This window comes from Seriola aureovittata, chromosome 12, assembly GCF_021018895.1.
Source record: "Seriola aureovittata isolate HTS-2021-v1 ecotype China chromosome 12, ASM2101889v1, whole genome shotgun sequence".
NCBI lineage: Eukaryota > Metazoa > Chordata > Actinopteri > Carangiformes > Carangidae > Seriola > Seriola aureovittata.
In genome coordinates this window covers 10,759,247-10,782,507 of record NC_079375.1, presented here as the reverse complement: position 1 = coordinate 10,782,507, position 23,261 = coordinate 10,759,247, and the positions used below count along the sequence as shown (strand labels likewise).

Here is a 23,261-nt window from a genome sequence, read left to right as displayed (position 1 = left end):
CTGTTGTAACACAATACACTGAATTATATTGTAAAGTGATTCACTATATTGTCTCCCCATGTTAATACGCAGCACATTCATAGGTTGGAGATCTATTTAATTAATTCCCAAGAATTTGCCATTGTTTTATTTACAGTCAACTGCCTCAGCAGTGACCGCAGCTGCACTTGCTCTTGTTTCCATAGCTCTCCCTCTGTTTTCTCTGGTATCTTTTGTTTTCCTGAGCTTTCTACGGATGTTTTAAAGGCTTCCCCTTTGTGTCATCCTGTGTTGCTCACTCATCTGATTTATACTGTCTTCCTATTCCCATTCCATTGTCTGTATTGTTTCCTGTTTGTTGCATGTTTTCCTGTTTCAGCCTGTACTCTCGAGTGCTGCTAATGAAGTTCCACAGCCTCTTTCTCCGGTTACCACAGTTTTACAGTATAATTCAGACTCTATAGGGGCCCAGAGGACATCTACCAGTTCTGTTTAGCGCAGCAGTGAAGGTGAGATACGGTAGCATGACTGCTATGATGTTGTAGAGACAGAAGCAGAAATTTCCAAGTGAGATATCTTAGTTCATAAAGGTTTTAGCCAATATCTGTGACAGCACATACAGCTGACAAAACTACTATAAAGGTCCCTACAAATGAAGGTCATGCTGGACTTTTTATACTCCAGTTCACCTACTGTTAAGAATCAATAAGACCTGGAACACATGGCAGGATGTGGTGAAGTGTGACAGCGGGCCGTCAGCTCAAATCACCCGGTGTCCATCTGAGCAGACCCAGTAGGGAACAAGCATTGGTTGAATCAGTCTCATTACAGAATAGCTGGTTCCTCAGCATTCAGGCAGACATAATCCTTCCAGTGAGGAGGTTTTGTAGGTTTTCCGTGTTGTATTGACTAGACACACTTGTTTGACTTGCTTGGACATTCTACAGAGAGTCACTGAGGGTTGGAGACAGGAGGATGTTGGAATTGGCAACTGCAGACTTTGGAGGGCCGAGTTTCTAATATCAACCCTATCCTGCTTTGACAGGAGGGAGGGAAGTAAAGTGTTTCGCCTCCGTCCATAAATCACTGTTCAACTAAATCTGAAAGAGCTTCCCAGAATTTTCCAGAAGACTTCATGCCATGAGTATGGAGAAAGTCCATAGGACACTAACAGTAGTAAAGCCCTCTTTAATAAAGAAGATTGAACATGTTGTAATTTTAGATTATCTCAGCTCTTGCCTCCATGCCAACCTTTTCCAACTTATTGCCCACTTTAAAATCTCAGAAATGTTGGCAGCCCACTCCGTAACAATACAAGTATACAATGTGGTCCAGCGGAAAAGTGGTCCAGCCTTTGACAACTTAAGCATTCCTAAAAATGGTTTATCACATTGATAGGCCTTAGTCTGAAAAAAACAAAAATAATGTTTTTAATCAAAAGTCATTTTGTTTTAAGACATTGTAAAACATTATATATATATATATTTTAATAATACTTAAATTCTTTTTACCAAAACTATTCTGTTTTGCAAATGATTTGTTGGGCCACTTGCAATACCTTCACAGCCCATAGGTTGGGAACCACTGCTCTAGACTCTTGAGTAAAGACTGAGGACTGGGTAAAGATAACACCAGTTTCACCTAATGATGACGTACAAAGACAACTGGACATCATTTCTATCAGATATGATATGAGACCTTGACTTTTTGTCAAAATTAATACTGCATTTTTAAATGCCACTGGTAATGCCAAATCTACATTCCACATACATGAGATTTCCAATGGTTAGTTGTGGTAACACATGCTGTTCTCTCTATACAGCCATATGAACAAACAAAACATTCAAACCTGGTAAAAACATAACGCTATGCACTTGTTGCTGAGGAAAATCTGAAAATAAATATCTCTGTGCGGAGTATGTGTGTTTTTACAACCTGACAAGGAACCTGAGGTGTATGTTTGTGTGTCTGTGTGTGTATATATTAGTGCTCACTTAGTATCCAGAGTGGCTCTTATGTGTCTTATCAGATTCTTTCCGGTTTGTACAATGCTGCTTTCTCTCATGTCTCCTGCTTTTATCCTGTGTCTGTTTCTTTTTTTGTCATGGAGATGCAAGTGGGACACAGATAAATTGGATTCACACAGTAAACACGATGTTTCATATACCTAACAACATTTTCATAAAAAGTGCACTGAATGTGCGTTGGGGCTCAATTATCATTCGGATTAATTTTATTTGACAGCGCATGAATAATTAATCTCTGCTCTTACGTTGTAGGGCTCCCGTCAACAGTTCTCATACTTTGGGTGTTGACCAGATTCTTCTATGATGACAGAGGGTACGACATATTACATTACGTGCAGCAAAGCAACCTCAGTTTTCATGCAATTACATTTCATGATATGATATAGATATGTGCTACTGTATGTTTAACAGAAGAACAAGTAGTAGTAATTCTTACAGTGTTTGTATTTTGATTTGATTGCAACATCATTTTAAATGTCTAATTCAATTTTATTTGGCTTTAATTGTAGTTGCTGGGACGACACAGACAAAGTTGAAATTTGGTGGATTATTAAAGGACCAATAACAGCGTCGCTGCTGGTGAGTGGACAGCTATGAAACAGGAACTCTAACTGACTGTTAGCTACACCCTGCACCGCCAGGGTTACTGTTGCACCTGTCAAGCTTTCTGTCCTACAATATTGTAAAAAGTGGTTAAATATGCTCTTGGTGGCTACATACATGACAGGTAGTATGCTTAAGTTTGAGCAGATAGATAAGCCTTACAGTTTGCGCGTTTGTTTTTGGGTTTGGAGCAGGAGAAAACTTTGCACATCTATTTTGTGAGGCAGGTGTGGCGTAGGAAAAGAATGAGTGGATCCAAAGTGGCAATAAAAAAATTCTGCACATGGTCTAACTTGCAGCAAAAATAGTTTTCTTCGTATTTTTCGAAAAAGTTTTTTGTTCTTATCTAGCTCCACACGGTTCCGGATATGTAGAAATATGAATATGTATATATACACCACCTGGCTCCTTTTTTCATGCAACCGGATTCTTGATGTTGATGTTTTGGATGTATGAATATGAATATATACCTTCTGGTTCCTTCTGTCCTGTAACCTGACTTTTGTGTTGATATTGCACAAACCTCTGGACATTATATTTATATGATCTATCTTGTAGAGGACCGTAATACATGCATTATGGACACTTTTGTACAAATAAGTATGAAGTTTTAATAAACTCGCCTATTCAATTTATCTTCCACTTTGGATAAGGCGATTGGCTGGTTGGAGAACCGTTTGCCTGATGAAGGTCCAGGGCCAAATCGTCGCAATAAATTGTTTAATATAAGTTAGACAATGTGCAGGATTTTTTGATTTCCGTTTTGGAAAGTATCATTATTGCCCTTCGGTTCCACCTGCTAAGATATGAGTAAACAATCACTGTTGGGGGGAATGTGAGTCTACTAATATTCCCTTTTATTCACAAATTCGGATAAATTTAACACACATCGTATTACAGTTTGGTTTGCCAAAGTGGGATTGTTGCAGGTTTCAGCAGATTTATTGGCATCAAAATGTTTTGTGTTTTCTTTCTCTGTCTCTGTGTATTTGGGGTGGTTTATTTATTTGTTTAATTGTGCATATGTGTGCATGTATCTCTGCCAGGTCAACATAGTCATCTTCATCAACGTAATCCGGATTCTGGTTCAAAAGCTGAAATCATCAGCCATGACTGGGAACAGCGACACTGGACATTTTATGTGAGTCACAACAAACTGAGCTAGATATTGATTTTACCACTCATACAACAATAATTTGAGTTCAGCCAGAGTTACTTCTGTAAAGCAACTAATCATTTACCCTGACTGCCTGTTTTTAAATCACATCTTAAAACACATTTTTATTCTTTGGCCTTTTCTGTCTGTTTTCACCAGTTTGTGTTCTTGCTGTGTTGTTTTTATGTTACTGATTGTACAGCACTTTGGTCAACAGCTTTTGTTTTAAATGTGCTTTATAAATAAATTTGATTTGATTTGATTTGAAATGGGTGTATGTTAGATACAGAGTACAATTCTCTTAAGCTCTTTAAGAATTCAAGCAGCAACAATGATTCTGCTGGGAGAACTAATCCCTACTTAACAAAGTCTCATGAATATTATATCTCAGTTAAGTCAGCCATACCAAAAGCTTCAACACAAGAGGAAGGTAAGAAGAGTTTGGGGGTGGTGGAAGGAGCAGCAGCAGCAAACGGTGTTGGAGTGTCAACAGAGCAACTGTGAGGGTCAGTGTCAGGGTATAAAGGCAGGCTACACCTGAAAATAAGCTGGCATGATGGGATGATAGTGAGGGACAAAAGAAGCAGGTGATGCCAATCTGATAGGCCCTACTTCAGTAGTCTGCCTTAACTAAAAAACAATGCTCCATATGGGATCTTGACTTTACCTCCAGGTCTCTCAAGTCCAAGAAAATATCCTTTAGTGTTTAAACAGGAAAGAACCAACTTTAAATTTAAAAAACTTTAAAATGTTATCTGTTAATTAAAAACTAATAATACACCACACTGATTACACCTTCTATATTTAAGAATTATATCATAATGCGTCACCTTATTGCACACTGACTCTTACTGATGAATCTCAGCAAATTACAGTCATGTTGGTTATACTGAGATTGAAAAGTCATAAAAACACAAATTTCAATCTGTAAAAATCACGATTTTAACAGTTTAAAACACAAAGTGGCTAAAAGTAAAAGGTCAAACTTTATATTCAGAAAATGCACTGCAATGATAAATGAAAGACTGAGGAATGGAGTGGAGAGCTGCTCTACCATGATGATACAATCTGAAGCTTTTTTCAAGATTGTATTGGAGTTATAAATGTACGCCTTTCTGCTTCTGTCTTTGATGTCTGCCTGTGAGCCAGCATCTCACTATAGATTAGGCGTGTCAATTCCTCTTTTGTAAAAGAAATACTGAAACCAAATTCACACTTGAATATTCACAAACAGTCGTCTGCAAGCTGCAGTGAAATTTGTTGGGTAAAAGCCAGAAGTTCAGGAATTAATCTGACCCTTTGACCTCTTAGATGATAACTACTTTAAATTCAGCGATAACAAACACCGGATACATTTTTACATGTGCAAATGCAGGAAGGTCAAAAACATCAAATATGCTCAGGTTCAATGCAGGAATTAAATGATAAACCAAGCTTCCTCTCATTAGAGAGACATTCATCAATGCTGGCAGTGGATTAAGGCTAAGCCTTTTTGGAGCCACTTTTAAACTATGCAGCAGTTATTCAGTGTTTAGGTAAAACTGCTGAGTGAGAAATTAATGTCTCAGAAATGAATGGCGGTTTGTTTTAAGAGTTTAGCATGAAGAGGGATAGAGAAGACACCTTTTGACAAAATGCTGCATTCTTTAAGAAAGAGAGAGAAAGTGCTTCCTATATATGAATCTGCTGTGGAGAGCCCAGAAATCCTGCTTCACCTGAACGAAGTCTGCCTTCCTTTTAATGTTTGGGTGGTGCAGATTCCAGCTCAGCTGAATTAATTTACAATGAGGGGGACATAAAAATAGCAGCTGATACCAGAAATAGATGTCTCCTCCATCACTGTGCGACAGGATTGTTCCACCGGTTCAATGAGTGTCTCACACTTTCAAAAGCTTCATCTGTGTCTTATACACTTCAATCTGATTCAGACAGACCTGTGGTGCTAACACAAAAGCACAAATCCCAGGTGTGACAAAAGACAACCAAATCCTATTATAGGCTTTAAAATAAGCCTTGTTTTATTTATTTATTTATTTTCATTATTATTATTTTAATCTTTACTCTTTGAACAGCCAAGGCTGTGACGTTATCCAAGTGATTATTTTGTTTATTTTGAATATTCTGATGACTAAATCGTCATGTCCTACTAAGTGTAACAACCTGACAGCTTTGATTCTATTATGATCATCGGCGAACAAAAGAAAATGTGCAGACATCTCTGTCAGGGGTTAGATTCCCTGCTGTTCATTAATCTTTGATAGACTGACTATGTTCTGGATTGCTTTTCATTTGTGCAGATGTGTTCCCAGCTTGTTTAAAACCGCAGTGACTCAAAAGAAGACACATGAGAAAGGGAAGATGAAGAGAGTAAATGAGGATACCTATCTAAAGGTTTTTGTGGATGGAGCAGAGGTGGGGGCTGCTCTTTCCAAGCCACATGACTTGTAGCAAGTTGGTGCAACATGATAATGTCACTAAATATTAAATGGCAACATTTCCATAATACTTAGACATCACTGATCTGATCTGAACCAGGCGTTGAGCACAATGCATCTGGGTTTTGTGTTTTGACATTTCAATCTCCTCCCCGGATTGGCCTGATGATGGCGCTATTTTAAATGTCAGTGTAATGAAGATTTGATGTCACTAGTTCGGCCTTTATGAGACTGATGCAGAACGATGTATTTTGCTATGTATTGCTTTGTCTCTGCCATTTAAAACTTTATATCTAACTGCTTGGCCTCAGTAATTAAAGGCAAAGGTTTCAAACCTCCAAAAGCTTTTACATCATTATGTGGACTTATGTCTAATCTTTCTTCTTTCTTTCATTCTTCTGCTTTTGCTTCCCTCAGGAGGCTGGCTAAATCCACCCTGTTCCTCATTCCTCTGTTTGGGATGCATTACACTGTATTTGCCTTCCTGCCTGAGAACACTGGGGTAGCAGCCAGACTCTACATCGAGCTTGGACTGGGCTCTTTTCAGGTATAAAAAAATAGAGAAGGAGCAGAATAAAGAGTCAAGGTACACAAAATCTGTTAAGACAGACAACAAATTATTTGTTAATAAGGGAGAGGCATGTGTTACTATGGCTTTGTTCTATTCAGGTGACAGTGATCCAGCACGCACAATTTAATTCATTATTTATATTATTTACACCTGTGGCCTACTACCATCTACTGGAATTTAAAAAAACAAAAACAAAAATCTACTTTTTATGCATTTTTATGCCTTTATTAAAGATGTGTTTATTATTAGAGAGATGACAAGAAATGGGAGCAAGGATGGGAATTTATAAGATTTATACCAATGTCATTATCAATTCTGCTTCCTTGATTCCCTTAACGATACCTGATCAATTTTCTGTGTGAAAAAGATTAGGCCTACACAGGTAAGTCACATCTGACTTAGCTTTGGCTATAAAATGTAAATATAAGCCTATATGACTACAGCTTTATTATACGTTTTATCAGTTGTATCAGGCTCATTCAAATGGGCTCCCCAAGATTTCCTTTTAGAAATGTTCAAATATAAAATACTCTTAATAGCTCCTATGGCTTGTCTGAATACATGATGTTTGTAATTTACTGAGAGATGTGCGTCCATATTGCCCAGCTAATCAACATTTCACTTAAAGAATATTCATTATAAATCCATCTTGCATTAGTCCAGAGTTGTTACTAAACCTTTACTGGGAGACTATATACTCCTTGTGTTGTTTTAAAATGATGTGCGCCATAAACTGTCTGGACTGGTCCTCAGAGGTTGCTGCCTGAAAGTAGGAGTTTCACCAGCTTATACAAACACCGTAGCCCGTAGTCTTTTATCAAACATGATAACAATTTGTATTTCACTCTAACTTTTGCCAGACACAAAGTCACACAACAGCTCTGAAAGCGTCACGCAAGACACACAGAAACCAAGAGAGGCACAGCCAGGCTACATGTTAGCAGGACAGACTACAGAGAGGTGCGCTGTAAACTACAACTAGGCGACGCGGATTTGGGGCGTTGCTTAATTTCCGGAGGCCAACGCAACTTGCGTAGCGAGCGTACAGGTCTGATCGGCTATAGAAAACGTGCAGGAATCGATAAACGGAATTAATAATGCCGGGGATTTTCGATTACGATGATTCGCACAATTTGGAACCGGTTTTCAATTGGATCTGCATCAGAAACTTGACCTAACCTTAAAAATAATTTGGAAAAACTCCAGTCTGGACAGACCCGGCGCCAGAGGAAAATAAATGGGGTGGTGGGGGTCCTCTCCTGTATGTTGTCTGTTATAAAATTAACAAAACTATTAGTGACATAAGCAGTAAGCTAACAGAATAGGCTTCCCAAACAAATATAAGCATCCCACGACCAACACAGCACTAAAACATGAATAAAGAAATCAATCCCACCTTGACTCAATACAGTTGAAGTCTTCGATGATGAGTTGAATCTCCTCGGAAGAAGACCCCTCCACTCTTGTTTAAACTGGCTATGCTCGGAAAATACATTCTTCAGTGCGGAGAAATTATATTCTCACACACAGCAATTGAAGCCCCAAATGTCAGTGCATGTAACCGGAGACAAGAAGGCCTAGAGTTACTCTCTCGCCACTCGGCGCAACAGTGAACTGCGAGTCATCCGTATTGCTCTTGGCTAAATCCAGTAATGGTTTCACTTTCCCTGCATCCCAAAAAAAAATCCCACTGCCAGGGTCTAGCACACTCAAGGCCTCCATGTACTTGTGATGCGACCGTCTCTCCCAGCATATAGTGGATAATGCCAAAAACAGCCTTTTGCACACGTGTTCAATGTCCTGCTCTTGCTGGCCCATAGTCTCGTCCACCACCAGTGTTGCAGCGCCTTTGGTGCGTGGCGCTGTCGTTTTGGAGGAGCAGGAACCTGACAATCACATGAACTGTCTGTCCACAGTTTCACAAATTCTTCGTCAGATGTCAAAGGCAAACAAGAGGCACTTTGAATGAGCTGAACTGCACGGATGAGGTCAGTGTGTTCAGCTTGCAGCGCCTTGTTGGCTGGGTCCATCAGCCTCAAAACTTTGTTTTCAACAGCCTCGATTTCCTCATCAGCGCTTGTTCTTGTGGTTTCAATGTCTGCCATAAACTCCACAAGTGTGTGTGATTTCGGAATGACACAGTGTCCAAGTGTCTTTAAAGACCCACTTGATCTCGGTTATCAACTGCATCTATTGATCCCCTCAATGGCAACGCGTTTGGGACTAGGAAGTCAATTATGTCTACAATTGCAGAGACGTACAGGCGGTTTCAAGAGAGCTGGACGGATTTGACCGGTGTTGAAATTTAATTGCCTGTTGAACATGGCAACTGTCTCTTTCTGAAAAGCCACACGTTTGATGCTCTTTACTGTTAGCATGTCTGCTAAACCCTTTTGCTTTGTTTGTAGCATGTTTCCAGTTGCTAAAGCCGAAGTTGTGAACACACATAATGGTTCTGCTGTTTGTTTGGGACATGCTTAACGGTGGCTGAGCTGGTTTCTCATCGCCGAGGTTAATGCTCACGTGACCAGTAGCAGGCTGAGCAGGACCGTCAGCGACCACTGCGTCGATGTTTCTGGTTTGCCTGTGTTGTCTTGAGCGGCTAGCTGCTCAGTGCTGGTTATGCTAGTCCCAGGGTCCTCCTCTTCCCTGTTTTTTTTTCTTTTCTTAATCCATTTTCGGATGTCCATTTTGTTTGCTAAAAGCCAGATAGCAAACTAAGCTAGCAAAGCTACTTCAAACACCGTGGGAAAGTTGCCAACTTGGGGTCCACACAAACAACGCAACACTTAGTTTATTAAGCGCTCACTCACTCAGACAACCAATCAAGTGGATTTATGTGGATTTGAAATTGAATTGCCATAAGATGACTTGGATTTTAGCGAAATATGAATTATCTATATGTACTTTAAAATGAAATGAAAATAGAAAATAAATACATAAATAAAAAAAATAAATAACTAACTAAATAATATAAAATAGCCTAATTCAAATTAAACCTTTACTGAAGGGGTGGGGTAGTCATTCTAAGGGGCGCAGGTGCTGAGTCTGGAGATAGCGATTCATGTATTTATGGCTTGCTAAAATTTGTATAAGGGAAAGCTTTGTAGGGAAAGGTCACTGCATTTTTACTAAATGGGCTATTATGTGTTGGTTGGCTAATCTGTGTGCTCAGATAGAAATAATAGCCTACCATATAAAACTGCAACTAGTCCTACAACTAGAGGTAATTTGTCCCGACCATCAGATACAACTCATAGGAGAATCTGAGATTGATCTTCAAAAATCACATCGAATTAAATCTGAGAAATTACACCCAAGAGCTGCTTTGTTAACAAGTTCTTTTATATGATTTTAAAACAGTTACCACTGTCTCTTGTGTTGTAGGGATTTGTGGTGGCACTCCTTTACTGTTTCATGAATGGAGAGGTAGGTGAATGTTTGTTATACAAAAATCAAATAAACATTTGTCTTACAGAGCTGCTCTGGAGGAAGAAATACTCCCATTAGTTGAGTTAATCTTCTGTGAAGAAAACTATTTTTTTCACCATGTGTGCATGGAAATAAAGAAATACAAATTGCAATGACTCATTTATTCATCACTGTTCAGGCCAACAAGAAGCTCTAACAGCCATCTTTGACATGTTATAACTGTCTGCAACTTCTGTTACTTTCTGTAAATTGCACAGTATGCAACACTGTCTGACACTGTGTTTTCTGATACTTCCACTGGGTGGCGCAAAAGTGAGAAGTATGTCAATTGAACACGTCTTGGCTTTAACTAAACCAGTAATACTATTTCTGCTTCCTGTACAGCTCTCCCTCTGAGAAATATTTCTCTATATAACCCTTGTCTGGCATTATTTCACACATGTTTGTCTCCAGGTCCAGACAGAGCTGCGAAGGTGGCTGTGGAAATGTCACAATCAAAATCATCTCACCCCAGCCAAGAGAAGTATCACTCAGATCACCATCCGAGCCCGCGGGGGGCTCAGGCGGCCTCAATCCAGCGGCAACATCTCTTCAGTATGATTTTAGACATTATCCATGAGGAAAACCCCCCCCAGAAAAACAACGGAGGCGCTCCTCAAACTTGAACATGGTGATGATATTAATTCAACAACCCGTCTGTGAGAACACAACATCATAACGAAATGTGTCGGGATGGATTTTATCAGTCCCTATAAGGATGTTACAGCACACATTTCTTATCTGAACCCCAATGTGCTCTCTCTCTCCTATCAACAACAACAACAACAAAATCCAAAAAAAAAGAACACTAGTTGTGTCTTGTTATGTCTGACTTGTGAGGCTGCCATGGTGACACTGTGCAGAGACGAGACCACAGTGGAAACAGAGCTGGCCCTGTAGGAGGACGATTTCACATGGTTGTCTTTACAGTTTGGACGACATGGGTACAAAAATGAGCACATGTTGAAGGTTAAAATAGAGACACCTGTGGGAACAATGCACGATGGAGCTTAGCGGAATTACATGAAACGAGCCTGACTTGTCTAAATTTAACTGGAGCAGTTATGATACTTTAGCGCAGGATGAAGATGTGTGTAGGATTGATCTTTATTGAATGAGATAATTGAGTCTCGTGCAGCAATTCATCTGCTGCTCCAGAGAAATTTCAAATACAAAGATCCAGAGAAACCTGAGCGAGTGTATTTAAGGTTGTGTGCGTGTGTGTGAAGCTGCCATTTATTGGTACATTGTGTCTTAAAAGAAAAGTGTCTTATTTTAAAGAGTTGTCTGCCTTGATGAGCCATCTTTGAAACACAGCATTTGTGAATATTTATGAGCTTGTTTTCTCTTTATTGGTCAGTTTTTTATGCTGTTGCCTGATGTGATAAACCTTTATTTTATTTTGTATTTGTTGCACTAGAAGTGATACCAAACTGATAAGAAACAGGGTGCCGGGCATTTACATGTTAAAATGGCATCAAAATGGTACTGTTTAACTAAAGTGAGCATTTCAACTGACACAGTGACAGCATCTAAATGTGTTTATATCACTGTTTAATGGGTTTTAAAATTCATGATTTAAGACCATCGTGTTGCCCACATTTGATGACAGTCCAAATCCATAGCAAAAAATACAATAATAGTCCTATAATCACAGGCCATGTCTTTTTAACAGGGATTTTTGTGACCACAAATAGCAGCAGTTCTAATCTGTGTTTTATTTTTTATTTCTAATTTGAACATTTATTTGACATTTATAAAAACAGTAATTTGCTGAATGAAGAGACTTATACCTTGACAGTTTGTAAAATATTTAAAGGAATATTTTGACATTCTGGATAATGTGCTTGTGCAGAGTTTGATGAGACGATGGATACCGCTCTCATATAGGTACAGTAAATATGAAGCTAGAGACAGCATCTGCTTAGCTCAGCTTAGCATTAGGGCTGTCATGATATCAAATTTTCATTACAAGACAATCGTGGCCAAAAGAATTCACGTAATGATATCGTCATGATTTCTATAGAAAATTTACAAAAATTAGTTTTGTCTCCTTTTTGGCGAAAGAGTTTGACTCAAATACTTGTTTGGGGAAATCGAGAGACAGTCTGTGCAAAGAGAATCCACAGGACCTAACATTGTCCATCACAATATTATCACGTGTATTATTAACACAAGATCAATATTTCATTTTTTTTTTTTAAATATCACGGTTATTGTCAATACCGGTACAATGCGACATTCCTACTTAGCATAAAGACTGGAAACATATAGCCTGTCCAAAGGTAACAAACTCTGAACTACCAGCTCACTAAATAGGAAGTTATTTCTGGTTTGTTTAGCACAAAGGTGCTGGGAGGCAAAATGGTTTACCCCTTGTTTCTCTGACTAGCTGCTGGCTGCAGCCTAATGTTTAGAGTGGTACTGATCTTATCATTGAACTGTCAGCAAGAAAGCAAATACGCAAACTTCCCAAAATGTTCCCAAACTTCTCCTATAACAACCATATCCAAATTCACGATGACCAAAATAAAATGCACTTGTAAGAGGTCTTTATGTGTATTTAGATTGTGCCTCGAACTGTATGGCGTGGTGTAAAGTACTGTCAAAATAAATGTATTTAGTTTCGGCTATTGTGACAGAATCGCCAGAAGACACCTTTTAGTTTTTTTCGCAGGGATGCACCGGACCAGTATCATGGCTGATACTGACCTTATTAAACGGCCTGACAGCATGATGTAACCATCCACGCATAGTTTTATAGTTTTCTGTTGTGCTCTGTTCATTTGCAGCGGTATACGCAACACTGATATATGAAACTACTGCTGACACTACTCCGTCTCATGACTTCACAACTCAATTTCATAAACGTTCTAAATAAATAAAACTTCAAAAGGATGTTGGACACATCTGTAAAGTCAAGAAATAGTAAGATAATAATAATAACAAATAATAACCTTACACATACTGTAGAGGAATCATCCTATTCAGTTCAACAACACAAGTTTAATTTTTTTAATTTTAGGGCAAAAAGATCATTGGTATCAGACAGGTACTTGTATGTGCAGATTCTTTGTGTTGGGTATCAGAATCAAAACCGGTGGTGGAAAAATCAGATTGGTGCATCCCTAGATTTTTTTTAATTTTTTTATAAGACCATGAATTATGCACTGTATTGTAACATTAAACACTTTGACTGTCATTGTCTGTACACAATATGGTTTAATGGCGCACTTTATTTTACATTAAACATATTGCATTTTCATTGTTGTTCTTGTGGCTCTAGTGAGGGTCGGCATACTGTAGGCAGGGAATAGCACAGTACTAAATAAGGTGTTTGTTTTGGTGTTTGGCTTTTGAATTTCATTCACATATTGCAAAGTTGGATTTCAGAGCGTGAAGTGGGACTGAGAAAGAAAATGTTATGGGGAAAGTTCATATAAATGTTTGATATGTATGTTAATTTGGATTTTTGAATTAAAAAAAAAAACTAACTATAAGGATAAAAGGAGGAGGGCAACAAAATGCGCCGATGTTAAAATTTAGAGCCAATCTATCTTCAACACGTATTGTATTCAACATTTAACTGTCTATAAAAAGGTCCCTCAAAATTTCCCAGAGGATAATGCTACTATGATAAAAAATTAAAAAACTATACACTGCAAAATGAATCATAATCTTCACAAAGTACAACTTACCATAGATAGATTTATTTTGCAGTCAAATATACACAAACTGGGACATGAATGTCGGACACCAGAACGCATGTTACACATGACACACTGCCACAGGTAGAACAAAGTTGGATGAAAGTTTATATTTTTTCACATTTAAGTTACTTTTAAATCATGAATGCTTGTCATTACATACACATGCGCACAGAATACAATCTCTCCAACCATCAAACAGACTCACACACACACACACACACGCTCTGAAAACTGGTACATAAACATAAATGTACAAAAACACGGTCACAAACATTTACAGGTCTTCATCAAGAGGTCCACCTGTGTGCCAAAAATATACATATACAGTGTACTGTATATATGATCAAGAAAAGACATCATTTGTACACATGGCAAATTCATAGCAGGCGACATTTAAGAGCAGCTGAGCAACAATGGTACATTCAAAAAATTTATTGGCAATCAAAACAACTTGCACACACACTCAACACTTGATAAAACTGGCTCAACAGGCACATCTGCCAAAGAAAAGGCATCTAAACACTGAGATATACCCCACAGAGAATAGTTACATTTAAAACAAAAGTTCAATAGTTTGGGAAATATGCTTCTTTGCTTTTTTTTGCTGAGATTTAGATGATAAGATTGATACCACAGAGACTGAACATGGAGTAAACAGCGTGTAGCTAATAACTACCAGCTAGCTGTTTTATTTATCAGTAAAGGAGGAACAGCTAGCTAGTATCAACAGGGCATCTGCAGGGCAAAAAGGCCTTAGATGGTATTAAGAAACCAGTTCAGCTGTTTCCCTCTGCTAAGCTAGCTGCTGCAGAAGCTGCATATTTAGCATACAGACATGACAATAATATCAATCTTCTCATCTAGCTCTCAGAAAAAATGGAATATTTCCAAATATGACAAACTATTGTTTTGAGAAAATATGTCAAGGGCTTTTCTTTGACACATATTTAAAGCATGATGCTAAACTAACTGTAAGAAAAGGTGTTTGTGAAGAGAGGTGCACCTAGTTTTAGGCAAAATGAAGCTAAAACTTACACTGCATGATTTTGTTGTAGCGCTATTCTTCAAATTTACTCCCATCCCACAATAGTTGTCGTAAAACTGAGTTAGTTCACGTTTTGTTTAAAAAACAAACACAAAAACAAAAAAAACACACACATAATGGAAATTTGGGCATTTGAGACGGGAGCGCTATGACAAATCACTAAATCTTAACTGTTCCAATGTTGCACACTGGGCCTTATCCAGAATAAAATTTACTTGTAGGCTTGTTTGCTGATTTGTGTGAAGACAAATCACAAAAATTAGAACCATGTTAACCATGTGGCATACAGGTGCCTTAAGGCCCCACCTTACACCTGTTTCATCCAAAATCTAAAACTCAAACAGCAAATCAGTGCCGGTCAAAACTTCCCCTCTCTATTAAATCACCAAACTAAAATTGTAGCACTTTGCTGCCACCTTGTGGTAAACAAATATACAGCACAGGCGAGGTCAAGAAAGGAGTTTTCCTCTGTTCTTTTTTTTTTTTCACAGACAGTAACAGCTTTGAGACATGGTCGTTTCCATCTGAGCTGATTCAGACTCAGAGTGACGGCTGGTGATAGAACACGTGAGGAGCAGCAGAGTGGTTTTTATTTCACTCTCGCACACACTTTGTGTTTTATCTGTCGCAGTTCATCCATTTTCTTGCACCTTAATTAAATAAAACCATCTTTTCCACTTCTGGCTCTAGCTCCCTTGACAGTATCTTGTCTCACACTCATTCACTGTTTTGTCCAAAAGCAGCCGAGCAGATGCCTTAAAGATTATGCATTTCCTCAGTTGTGTGTATGTTTTATCTTGCTTTTTATATCTATATTTCATCTCTTTTCTTATCCTCTGTAGCTTTGGACAGCAATTTCCCTTCCGTATTTTTGTTTTCTTTAAAATCAGTAAAGAGACATTGTGCCACACATCTTCCACTGTCACCACTTGTGGCACTACAGTTATGGCACTTTGACTACGAGTCATACAACTATTACACAGAGAAAAGCATGTGTACTGTACATTGAGTCATTTCACATGGCACTGGTTTATGGAAAATAAATATACATCCTTATATGTTCAACAATATCACCAATTCATTGTTTAAAATTACTACATTCTTTTAAACTATGCAGATGACAGTACAAAAAATAAATATCTCAAGTTAATATGGTGGAAAAAAAATCCTCCTTTACACATCATTTCACATTTCATCTTATTAAACAATTTCCCCGCCTTAAATTAAATAATTTCCCCACAATTATTGTTTGTTAGTTTGTTTGTGGAAAAACAGAAAGACAAAAAAGAGAAAAATGGGCAACACTCAGATTGTCAAGAGCTGTCACATTAAAGCATTTTGTGTTGACTGTTACAGTGTGTATTGTTTCTGTTTTGAAGCTGTTTATGTTTGACGTTAGTGCTGAATTGAGATGGACTTGCAGTTATATTGAATGGATTTTAGTTTAACCCAAAAGGCTAAAAAAAAAAAAAAAAAAAGCTGCAATTATGCAGAGCTTTCGAGTCCTGTAAAACACATCATAATCGAAAAAAGTTTTTAAATAGAGACAAAGAAGAATTTTACCAATAAATAAGCAAAATATTTTCTTTTTTTTTGTTGCACATAATGATAAAAAGCACAATTTTGCAAAGTCATCCATAATAAAAACACACCGCTCTATACATTCTTTGCAGGAAATGACTCTTACTACACGTCTAACTTATCTGTTCATTGTCCTGTAAATAAAAGTGATAGCTATTTGTGACTGACTAGGCACTTTGGAATATGAGTGTAGGAGATGGTTGATGTCAAAATTTAAAATGAAGAGCAATTTAATATGGCACGATGGATTGAAGCTCAGAGGAAAAGAGCAAAGAATCCTGTCATCTTTAAGAGCATTATCACTGCCTACAATAAAATGCGGCACATATGAATTCATGGCGTTATGAGGAGCTTTGGATAAAAGCATCCGCTAAATGGCACCTGTACTGTTCATGTTCACAGTCTGCAAAAACATGTCCGTTAAATGTATGAAAGGGAAAACCAATTGGAGGATACAACTGTAGCACTAGTACTACTGCAGACCTCTGCAGCGACACTGTTTGTGAGCATAAATCAGTTCAGTGTACATTCTCAGTGTATCTTTCTTTTTTTAAAATACATCTTTAGATTCCCTCATGTGCTGTTACATCCTCTACAGCAGTAATTTAAATTAATCTAAATATTTTTAGAGGCTTGAAGAGGTGAATTTAAAGAACATTTTATAAGAAAAAAAAAAAAAAAGCAAACATACATTTTCTTTTAAAATAAACATAGTTTCATGGAGCAGAGAAATGTTCAGTCATCATGTGACTCCTAGGCTTGGAGACACCGCTCTTCAACACTCATTTATTTTGGCACTGTGTTCCTATATATATATATATATATATATATATATATTTATATTAGTTGTGTGTTTTTTCTTTAAAAACTATTTAATACAAACAAATATTTCAGAATAGAGTGGGCAGGATCTTCTGGGTCTCCAGGATATGTGATGAAGTCTACAGATTTGGGCTCCAGTTCCTTTCGTTTGAAAAGGTCATTACAATACTGCGTTATGCAAAAGAAAGAAATTCTGATCTAGACACCAAAAGTAATTATTTACAAAGTCCATGAGTTGTTGTTGTTGTTTTGTTTTTTTTAACATATATTTTTTGACATACTCTGTACTTATGGCTGATTGTAGAAAAATGTTTAAATTCAAGATGAAACATTTAAACAATGAGCATTTGTACAAGCAAGGCGAACGTTTGGTTGACGTTTAACTTTGGACTGTTATGAGATCAGATCCAGTCAGGCAACCTGTATGGCACTTTGAAGCACATTTACTTTACACCAACAGCCAAAAATGACCCCTACATTTGTTATTTAACTATTCATCTTTTTTTACAACTTGTAGTGTTTCTTTTGGCACAAACTCTACTTTAATTTTATTTATAAATAAAACAGTAAATTTTACATTAAAATATTGGCAGAAAGGGAATTCCTAATATTTATTTTGTTTTAATCGATGGAGTAGAATTTGAGTTGTTTGTAAAAATATTAAGTGTATCATTAATCATAAAAGTTTGCAGCCTACAGAGTCAGCTGCAGCACTAAAATAGTCAAATAAATACAACTGTAAATCGTTTAACCAAGTTAAATTCTAATGTATGAAAGCCAGCTATGCACCTCTAATGAATCTCCAGTAAATGCTTTTAGAAATACCTCATTGTCTAAAGGCCAAACTACAAAACATAAGAGGTGTGAGGAGCCACTTTGGTCTGTTCTGGTTGGTCTGGATGTACGTTAGTGGAACGGCACCTTGAAGTTGAGTCCGCCCAATCAGATGCTCAGGTGGGGAGGCTGATGTTGGCGTTCTCCGCCAGCGGGCTGGACATGCGTATCTGGGAACTGCTCTTGCTGAGGATCGACAGCTGAGTCCCGCCGTTCACTCCACTGCTGGCCAACGAAGGGTGCCTCTGCTGCTTCAGGTCCACAGCAAAGTACCGGTTCACCGTCCAGCTGCGCCATTTCCTCTTGATCTCCGACTGCACCTTCAGGGAGAAACTTCACAAGGTCATTTTTAATGTACTTTAAGCTGTACCAGCTCCACGAAAAGGTACAGAACACCTGTTTAATTCCTGCGAAGCCTTTTTTAACCGGTGTGTAAACAGTAGATGAGTGACTGACAATATAATATATATTATATCAGGGGTCAACAACAAGATCCATGACCTGTTTTATTCAGTGTTGTTGATTATGACACCAACATTTTACAGTGGAAACAGACTTATATGTTTATTATTTCTTTAATTCATTAGTCTTACAGTGTAACTGCACATTATGCATAGCCAAGGCAAAAAAAGAGACTAATTTCTGTAAATGTAGGTTCTGTGTTGTACTATGAGAGAAGGGATGTAATTCACACACATTCAACTATGGTGTTCTTCAGTTATGGCTGAATGAAAGTATTTTTAATTTGTTGTTGTTGTTTTCTTAAAAACAAATGTCATCAGTACATCTGTAAGGTTGGTCGAAGAGGCTAAATTTAAAAAGTGTTGTGTTGTGTAATTTAAATGAAGGGAATATTATAATTATTTTTTATTATTAATTATCACATTAATCAGGATTTACATGAGTCTTAAAGTTACTTAGCCTATTAATTTACTGTATTTATTGTATTTTCTTAATGAAGCACTTTAAATCCATTACATTCTTCAATTAACTGTGTATTTAATTTTTTATACATACATTTTATTCACTCTCTATTACAACTGAGCAAACTCCCGAATGCTCTGGAAGAAATCTAGTAAGGGGAACTTAAGTTAAATTTTCTATTTTTTTTTTTGTCATACTATTACCAAAGAGTGAACCCTCAAGCTCAGCACCGAGCTTTCATTAGTTTAGATCACATTTATGAATGTGCAATATAATAAATGTAGAATGTAAATGTAGAATCTGTTCATTTGTATGAGTAATATGATTACAGCAATGTTATAATGTGTTATCAATTGTTGATTAACACCAGCTACAATTGTTTTATTGGAGAAACTATAACTGTTGATGAATACAGAAATAAACTGCTTAACATACTGCTTTTTATTACCTTCTGGGTAATAATCCGTAGACATATTTACAAACACAGACATCTATACTACATACACCGAGAGCAATCAAGGAGTTTGTCAGGGACGTAATCTTACCTCTCCATTGAGGAAACAGTAGAGGACAGCTACCACAAAGCCCTGAGGAGGAGAATGGAGACAACAAATGAGGGAAAATCAGCTTGAGATGGAAATTTGCTTTTATTTTTACGAATATCAGAAAAGGACAAAAACATATCAAAAAGAGTCTGACTGTGGACTTTTAAAATGTTCAACTATCACTATTAAACATTGGACTACAAAATGTTGTGTGTTGACAGTTATGAAGATTCAGTACCCATGAATCATAATGTGGCATCAGGAAACTACAAGAAATGTCTACTGATCTGTAAAGGTCCTCCTCGCTGCTTAGCTGGTGGTGATGGTGAGAAGACAAGCTTTGAATATCACCATCAGCCTCCTTAAGAGCCTCTTTGTAGCCTGTACACTCAGATGACTTATTATCCCATTATGTCCTCTCATTCATCATCTGGTATTTCTCTTTAATTGAGAGCGGACGTTGGAGGAGCTGTAACATCGTACCTGGAAGGATCCCAGTCCCAGTTCAAAGACCAGCCTCTCCCTCTTGCTGACATCTTCAGGTGAGAAGGCGAACACAGTGTAGTGAATGCCAAACAGAGGGATGAGCAGCAGGGTGGAGCGCGCCAGACGCCTGTGCACACACACATACACACAGAAACACACACACACACACGTAACACAGTTTAATCAAACTGACGTGTAAGTGAGATTTCTAATGTGAACGTGTTTTACTGCTGCTGGTCATCTGGATGTGATGCAAGAACAGAGCAACTGATGCAATGTCATGATACCGTTTCTGCCTATTGATGTGATCTCGTCTTTTACTTTTAAAAATAAATGGTTCATAATCTCTTAAATGAAATCAAGACCTCTGCATATTTTGTTTAAAATGAAGGCTTAACTATAAATTTCTTTTGGTTTTTATTTTCATGTATTTATCTTATTTTCTTATTGTCAAAAAATCCCATAAAAGACCAAAACCAACAATGAACTGATCCATCTAAACAAGTATTGTCTGTGCACACGAAGCCTGATCTCGTTCCTCTGTGCCATTGAGCTAAACTAAAAATTATTAAAAATACATAAATGATGCCACAAAGTAGCACTGGGTGACATTTCCATCATTATAATAAACATGGGGAGTGAGGTTTCCTTTCAGTCATTCCCATAAACACTTTCCTGCTGCCATAGATACTACAGCATCAAATGTGTATCAATTTGCAGCTGAAAAACAACAGATGCACCATTTACTCCTGTGTGAATAACTTTCGCTTTTGCTTCAGAAAATCACTGGGTCTTATTTTTTTAAACTGGACCTATACATTTATGTTTTTAAAGCCTTATATGTTCTATAGGACCAAATTAGCTTAGGGCTGAGTGCAAAAGACGGAGTGGGTATTGAGTGATGGACTGACACGTTAGTTTTAATCTTGTAAATGGGATTTCTTGACAATAATAAAAATATATCCATTAAGAAACCAGACCAAACTGATTATTGTTGACGAGCAATCTACTCCCGTAGTCACACAGATAGACAGAACTACACAAAGAACACACAACAGATGCCACCTTAAAAATGGAAGACACAAATGTACAACCCAGTGGTTTTTACAGTGTAGTCCAATGACACCAGGTCCTTAAAAACAGTCATTATACTGTCAACTCTTTGACTGTGAAATATGAGAAAATCAAAAGTAGATCAAAAAGTAGATATGACATTTTGTGCCGCTGTCTCTCCATGAGCACTAGAGAAACATATCTGAGATAAAATAAAATAAAAAACTACAGATTTCTTAATGTTCAAAATGCGTGTATTTGTGTATTTGTGTGCCCATGTACATCTACCTTTGTGAGGACCGGTTTGAGTTTTTATTAAGCCTTCAAAGGGACATATGGGGGTTATGACTTGGTTTTAAGGTTCAGGTTAGAATGAGGTGTAGGTTAGAGAACAGGAGCAAAACAATCATAGGTTTAAATGGCCGACACCAATGTGTTTTGGCTGGAAGCCTTCAGCATGGTTTTGAAATAAAATACAAACACAGACACTTAAGTGGCACAAGACACGACACAAATGAGTTACAGGAGTGTGGTTAGAGGGAAGGCAGGGCCACAGAAATCACACAGGAGGTCAAAAAGGCACTGCAAACATTTACCAAAATATGTGTCTTCACATAAATGTATAAGAATCCAATGAGAAAGGCTATAAAAAAAAATCCCAGACACATAAAAATTTCTAAAGAAATTTCACATAAAAATTAGATTTACACAATATAAAAGGAGAAAAACACGACTTTCACATTACTCCTACAAATATGGATTTTGTCAGTTTACGATTGATTTTAATCCAAAAGGTTTCCTTTGGAAGTATTTTGTTAGTGTATATTCTGACCTCACTGGTAATCCCTTTGAAAGAATCAGGGTTAGTGCCATTGTGTAGTTTTGTAAAATCTGCCCATGGAATATTCCTCATGACCAACTCTTATACCATATTTATGTTCATCAATTCTCCCCTTAAATTTCCGTTTAGTCCTGCCGGTGTAAAACCATCTTGTTGGTGTAAACACTGGTGAAGACTTTGGCTAGTGGATATTTCCACAATTGCTTCAGCTTCCACATTGAAAACATCCTTTTGAGTTGACGTGTTAAACAAGTAGTCTCATAATCTGGAGGCAAATAAATATGTGTAGATTTATCTCCATTTCTAGGGGTCAGTTTCAAAAATATAATGAGCCTGTCTTTAGGTTTAGGTTAGGATAAGAGTTGGTGTCTGGAATGCAGCTGTGATGGTTAATGTTAGGGTTAGGGGTGAGGGAACACATTATGTCAATGAGGGTCCTCACAGGTACGGAAGTACAAACATGCGTGTATGTATGTGTGAGGGAGAGTATGCATTTGGGAATCCAGACCATTAAAAAAACTTTAACAACCCTTTGTTACACACATGCGGTTGACATAGACAGACACACAAACACACGTGTCTGAGGATAAACACACACACACACACACACACACACACACACTTACAGTGTGATGGTAGATAACTCTGACATCCTGCACGAATGCTGAACAGCCTGTGTGGGCTCACTGAAGCATTTCTGAGCACAGCTGCTACACAGCACAAAGACAACACAACAATACAACAAAGACAGTGTCTTTAGGGACACAGACACACAGTCTCGCACAACACACTCACACACAACTTCACACTTGGTCACGCACGTACAGGTCTAAGCAACAGATGAGAATGACATTATCTGCAGGGCCTCAAAAGACACTATCCTGTGGGAACAGAACAGGAGTGATGTCTGGCTACAGTACAACTCCATAATGAGGCTCAAGCTTCCTGCCAACAGGTAGCACAAATGAATCTATTCTGAAAAGTGTCTGGAAGGACATATCAGAGATTCAGTGATATGAATTTGGAAATAAGACTGTTATGGCTTCTCTTCAATTCATGTATTAGTGCATGGCTCCTGTCTGAAAATAGCTCTATTGTTTTCTTAAGTGTCAGATAATGTATTTAAAGGGACAATGCCCACTGACCCAAAGGGGAACAAAAAAGGAAAATAGAGCAGT

General features: G+C 37.7%; 2 protein-coding genes across 6 annotated transcripts in view; one reads left to right on the top strand and one right to left on the bottom strand.

The window, feature by feature from the left end:
• Positions 1–15,592, top strand: part of LOC130179108 (vasoactive intestinal polypeptide receptor 1-like) — a 35,925-nt gene extending 20,333 nt beyond the window's left edge. The window contains exons 8-13 of the mRNA XM_056391869.1: positions 2,259–2,319; positions 2,516–2,585; positions 3,656–3,750; positions 6,618–6,747; positions 10,159–10,200; positions 10,657–15,592. Of these exons, the coding sequence (XP_056247844.1) occupies positions 2,259–2,319; positions 2,516–2,585; positions 3,656–3,750; positions 6,618–6,747; positions 10,159–10,200; positions 10,657–10,803 (545 nt within the window). The 3' untranslated portion in view covers positions 10,804–15,592. The remainder of the gene's footprint in view (positions 1–2,258; positions 2,320–2,515; positions 2,586–3,655; positions 3,751–6,617; positions 6,748–10,158; positions 10,201–10,656) is intronic.
• Positions 13,931–23,261, bottom strand: part of LOC130179107 (pituitary adenylate cyclase-activating polypeptide type I receptor-like) — a 30,421-nt gene continuing 21,090 nt past the window's right edge. For 2 of the 5 annotated variants that reach the window (XM_056391865.1, XM_056391864.1), the window contains exons 12-15: positions 22,710–22,793; positions 20,187–20,316; positions 19,704–19,745; positions 13,931–18,567 (exon numbers count right to left, since the gene is read on the bottom strand). In XM_056391865.1, coding sequence (XP_056247840.1) covers positions 18,343–18,567; positions 19,704–19,745; positions 20,187–20,316; positions 22,710–22,793 — 481 coding nt within the window. In that variant the 3' untranslated portion in view covers positions 13,931–18,342. The remainder of the gene's footprint in view (positions 18,568–19,703; positions 19,746–20,186; positions 20,317–22,709; positions 22,794–23,261) is intronic. The other 3 variants (XM_056391866.1, XM_056391867.1, XM_056391868.1) reach the window with 3 other exon arrangements.